This window comes from Trachymyrmex septentrionalis, unplaced genomic scaffold (assembly GCF_001594115.1).
Source record: "Trachymyrmex septentrionalis isolate Tsep2-gDNA-1 unplaced genomic scaffold, Tsep1.0 scaffold83, whole genome shotgun sequence".
Lineage (NCBI taxonomy): Eukaryota > Metazoa > Arthropoda > Insecta > Hymenoptera > Formicidae > Trachymyrmex > Trachymyrmex septentrionalis.
In genome coordinates this window covers 3015923-3021922 of record NW_017306018.1, presented here as the reverse complement: position 1 = coordinate 3021922, position 6000 = coordinate 3015923, and the positions used below count along the sequence as shown (strand labels likewise).

Sequence of the window (6000 nt, the reverse complement as noted above, 5' to 3'; positions counted from 1 at the left end):
ACCGCGTGTTCAGCCGCATCGTAAATGTTCGCGAAGGCGGAGCGACCGCGCTGGACCGCGCTGAATCGCGCTGGACGCGCGACGGAGCAACGTCATCACATCGTTCAGCTGACTTCAGCTGACTTCAGCTCGTCGTGCGCCGCGCCGGTGAGGATCGCGAATGCGTGCGCAACGTCGCGCATGCGCGAATTAGTAGGTCGCTCGCGCTCGGACGACTTCGGCGACTCTCGGCCGAACGCTTCGAATTCGAACGCGCCCATCGAACTCCCGCCACACGTTCAGCGACGGCGGTCAGTCGGTCGATCGTACGCGACACACGAGGTTACGAGGAATCGCGAGGAGCCGCGAGGACTCGCGAGAGGCACACGGCCGCGCACGCGACGAGGAGGGATCGTGACCAGGACAACTGGATAAGACTACTACTGACGAAAAAAAGGCACCGGAGGCGAAGAGGAGGATCCGGTGGATTTTCCATCGTCGCCGTCGTCGGCGATCGCGCCAAGACGAAGTTAATTTGATCTCTCCTCTCAACACTCAGTGCACTGAGGGATCGATCCTCGGCGATCGCGCGCGAGGACATCTGTCAAAAGTGTCAAATTGGAAGCGAAGGGGAACGAGATATGGTGTACGGAGGAGGATTTGATATGGTGGAGACGGTAAGTTTTGAATTCTATATGTTTCTTAATTATGTTTCCTCCTCGTGTTTTTTATTGTGATTTTATTTTTTACAATATTTTAAATGTGCCACTTCTTTTCAATTTTACCAACACATTTAGTATTATGTTATATTAAGTTATTATGCGTCATATTTCAATTTGTTTCATCAGAAACTTTTATACTTGATGAAGCGATATTAATCCAATAAAATTACGTCTCTCTTTTTGTCAAACTAAAATTATAAACAACCAAAAGAATTCTACATCGAAACTATTATATATAGCTGATTATTTCCAATCAGACAATTTTCCAAACTGTCTATAACACAAAGTAAAATTCGCGCTAATTTATGTTAATTTTTTATAGCTTATAATCTACATTAAATATTGTAAGGATACACTTGTACTGAGAAATATGTCTGATTGGAATTGGACGAAATGGAAAATTCTGATTATATATATCAATTAGAGTTTTAGTTATCACAACTGCAATTCTAGTAGACCAATCTGATTTGTACATTTTCAATCAGAATTCTAATTAAAACAATCAGATATTTTCCTTAGTGTGAAAACATTAATGGATAAAAGTGCCGTAGTAATTATGAATGTACGTGATATTTGTTATTGTTCCTACACTTTAAACCAATGCGACGATCTTATTGACAACACTTATGTGCTCCATATAAACAGAGGTACAGATAGCATTTTTAATCGTAGCGGGTTTGAACCGATCTAGGTTGGACGCTCTACTGCCTATTGGTAAGTGCATGTAACGTTATTAATTCAACTCATGTCGTTACAAATCCCGATACGGTAAAAAAACGCTAAAAAAAGACATTAAATATTAAGTGGCGTTTACGATGAGATTTTAAGGTATAAAGTTTAAACTTTAAGCCTTAAGAAATTGACCAATTGCAATCGAATGTGAAAAGAATAATTGATTATGATTGGTCAATTCTTTCTTACGGTTTAGAATTTAAAGCTTAAGTTTTACGCCTTAAAATTTCATTGTAGACGTTGCTTTAGACTATATATATATATAACGAGGAGAGGATCGTAAAGATCCTTCGATCATGTCGAGTCGCAGTAACTACGGCCCTGCCGAAGAAAGACACGAGCCGGCGAGTCGGTCGTACGAAAGGCTAACTTTCGAATCTACCACCACTATAAGACTGGCAATGTCGATAGTTAAGAACGAGAACCGAGAAATTCACTCGGCTGGTACGTGATGGAAAATTTCGCGGTAAAAACAGAGGCGAAACCCACCGCGATCCACGGTTTTCTTGGCGGCGCAACGTTTATCGAGCAACATTTTATCGTCTTCCGCAAAACGCGCATCCCCAGGACTGTCATGCGATTGTTGTGCGAATCGCCCTATTCTTCGATTTCACGAAGCTTTTGATCACTTAGATACGCATATATGTATACTGTTTTTTTTGTCTTCTATTTATTTTTAATTGAATTAATTAATTGGACTAACAATAAATTAAAGATTAAAAGAATTCGTGATATACAATAATTTTTTTGTAGGAATCTTACTTTATTCTTAAATTTGTCTCTACGTAACAGATAGTGTATTAAATAAATAATCTTTTTTGAAAACCTTTACTCTTTTTTTTAGATACACAGTTTGATATTATTCAATGACCATGTTTTACAAGGCACTTTTAATAACATTTGTAGTTATGAAACTGATCAATCATAGCTATTTCTGTGAAGGATGGTATGACTACGGTTGGCCAGTTTCATCTCAATTACGGATGTTATTAAAACTTGATTTAGGATTGCCGTGTAAATGTAGTCAATATTAGCAACATATTACCATTAAGAATAACTTTCGATAATAAATAATTAAAGTCTGATAAAATAACTTAAAAAAAAAGCAGTAAACTATTTGATAATAAAATAAAAATAAAATAAATAGCAAAATTGTGAAACGTGATTATTTTGTTGTAATATTATGCATTTAGATTACGCATGATAATACGCAGATAATTAACAGGCATTGTTAATAATAAACATTACATAAATGTGATCTACCCTTTGAGCTTATTATATTTTTCTTATCGTTACTCCTCAATTTAGTAAGTAATAGGTAATAATTTTACAGTAATCGACCTATCATTTCACGTAGTTGAAAACAAGCGAGCTAATTATAAAGATAGAAAGGTTTCGTGAGATCTTTGTGAGGAGAATTTATCGTGATATACTCGAGGAGAATACGGTGCAAGAGGTAGTTGATACAAGGCGAGCGATTAAATAACATTTTTTAACGCTTTTCCTCAACAGCTGGACTTTGACAACAAACGTCCATTATCGTTGCTTGTAAGAGAGATAATTAAATATTTACATACGAAATCTCGCTGTGTCTGATATTTCAAATAAACAACGTAAATTGTGTATAACGTATATTACAACAGTAACATTTTATTAGAAATAGAAACTAAGAAATAAGAATGTAAAACATTGTCCTTATAACAAAATTTCTTATAACAGACGCATTATACACACGATTCTTAATTTTAATGTTTCCGATGCAATTTGGATTATATACTGGATGTTCCAAATTTCGAATTAAAATATTACATTAAGAAAATTTTCAAAAAATTAAATAAAAAAAGTTATTTATAAATTTTTATTTTAAGCAATAGAGAGTTTGTAAAATATTTAAACCTTTATTATTTTACAAACTATTGCTTAAAATAAAAATTTATAAATAACTTTTTTTATTTAATTTTTTGAAAATTTTCTTAATGTAATATTTTAATTCGAAAACCCGCTTACTAAACTACTGCACGCGCAATTCATGTGTACAGATTATCGTCTAAATGTAATCTGTAATTGGCTACATTTAAATCTTCAAAATCTCAAAAACTATTGCTTGAAATAAAAATGTGCACATATCTTTTTTATTTAATTCTTCGAAAACTTTCTTGCTGTAATATTTTGATTCGCAAATATCCTAATTATAAATTGTGGAATTTATCTTTAAAAGTTACTTCCTTGTGCATCTTTATCTTTTTATTCTTGCATATTGTCATTTTTAAAATTTCCTTAAGAAATCGCTTATCATTTAATTGAGAAATACATCTTTCTGTATTTCTAGCATTTATTAAATTTGTCAATTTGAATTTATATATATATAAATTAACCGTTGCCAAAATTACTATTCTATAATTCTTTACGACAGTGCCGGTATCGTTACATTGTCATATCGCGTAACTTTTTTATCATATATAAAATCTGCACAACGACAATGTAACGATACATTTACGTGTCAGTGACACATCACACATCGCTATACACTACTGCATCAATACATACGTACAAATTTTCTAACTAACCTTTCATAGATATCTAAGCCTATAATTTTAAGAACTTAACATTGCTTGTTTATGTATAATAATCCCTATTCTAAACCAAAAAAATTGTTTATACATACAAACTTGTATATGAAACAAATATTATTACGACTCGACGCCAGAAGCTGATGACAAAACTATAACTTCCCAATAAGTTTTTGACATTAAGTTGACCGATTTGAACTACATTACCGTTTATTTCACTTTGATTGTGGAACAGATTTTTTAAATCTGTATATAAGAAGGCAGAGGTAGAGAAAAATACTTGTTTGAAAAATAATTGGTAAAAAACAGATAACTGTAAGATTTCCTTAAGAGCTACAGAACAAGAGAGAGGCCTGGATGAATTTAAACTTGTCGTTCCGACCGAAAGAACGAAACCTTCGGTCTTTGTTCAGGTTATCGTGAGAGTTTTTGGTTGCCGATACGGAGAAGCACGTGCTCATATCATGCGAAACTTATTGTCGGCGATAGCTGGGCAATACTGGCATGCCGCTGGCGATCCGAGTCTCGGCCGCGTAAACAGGGTGTAATTAAAAAATGTCAGTAGCGGGGCCGGTCTTTGTGTGCCGCGGGTGCATTGTATATAGTAGGCGTCCTTGCCAAGTCGATTCGAAATCCTGTCTCGCGCGGACTCGCATTAGCGAGGGCGTGGTTGGTCGCTCGTTCCTGGTTCGAGGATAGCCAGCCTCGTAGTAATTGCACCAGACTCGTTTCCACCGCACGATACTTTTACGGTTTCGACTTCGTCTCTTTCTCTCTTTCTCTCTCACCTCTTTCTTCCATCTTTGCCGATGTCACGAAACTCACAACTGTCACCTCACCGAGATCTGCTCTGATTTTAAATAACACGACCGGTTATAACCTTCGACTTGATCACCGTTCGTTCACACTGCCATCGTCTGTAGTATTTTATCTGGATTTTACCTGAAATCAGACTTTCGATTCGAGTATTGTTCAGGTTCCAATGTCGCGAACAAGGCACTTAATGTTAAAAGTTGAGAGAAAAGGCGACAGTCGGTGGGGCTTTCATTGACACAAATGTGAAATATATTCGTGAAAAAAGCACTAGGTGTGCTTACCGTTCTAAACTACTTTAAAGGTTTTTCTAGGCTGCATTGTGTACTGCACGTGCTGTTACGTGCATGAGAAAAGTTATAAAATAGATAGATAAAATACGACACGTTATTAAAGCTATTCAGAGATATTTTTGTTCCCACACTTACTGATAATATGTACATAAATTATTCAGGAAACGTTAAACGTCAATTAAATTCTTTGTTTTTACAAGTTAAAGCGGTGTGTTGGTATTTATTACGATAAAAGTTCACTATTTTATTGTACACAACGTTGGAGTTGGAGGTAGAACGCGTCTTTGATCGCGAGAAATATTTCCGCGAGGTGAATTGAAACGATTTATTCGAGGACCAAGGCAACCCTCTTGGTTTTCTTGGAACTGCGACATCGTGTCTCGTTCTTCCTTTAAACACTTTTGTCCTTCTCCTTTTTTTGTGCGGTTTTAACTTTGCAGGATCTTATATCTTATTTATAATGAAAATCCCGTTTAAATTTGCTTTAGAAATTAATTTCATTATCATCTCATCAACTATTTCAATTATTATTTGCACATTCATTTCTCTTCATAAGTTGAGATTATAAACTGTAAATTTAAATTCTCTCTATCGAGTTTAAATTCAAAGATTTAAATTTCTCTAATCAAATGTTCTAATATTGTCTACTAGATATTTCATTTTCAAGTAATTGTGATAAATAAATAAATAGTTAAAGAAATTTAACAAACTTATGTTCTTATATTTGATATTTTTAATGTAATAACGTAAGAGATACATTTAATTATTACCCGAATTAATACTGTTTAATTCTAATGCAAGCCTGTCTGTCTGAAGAGCCACTATTTCCCTATTGCTTGGGGATGAAATTTTCAGGGTTTTTCGAGATCTTGATATGTAGTTTTAAAAAAA

General features: G+C 34.9%; 1 protein-coding gene across 1 annotated transcript in view; it reads left to right on the top strand.

Annotated features, from left to right (window-relative positions):
* The first annotated feature begins 281 nt into the window (after window positions 1-281).
* LOC108755126 (DNA-binding protein D-ETS-4) overlaps window positions 282-6000 on the top strand; it is a 41970-nt gene continuing 36251 nt past the window's right edge. The window contains exon 1 of the mRNA XM_018497953.1: window positions 282-656. Within this exon, the coding sequence (XP_018353455.1) occupies window positions 621-656 (36 nt within the window). The 5' untranslated portion in view covers window positions 282-620. The remainder of the gene's footprint in view (window positions 657-6000) is intronic.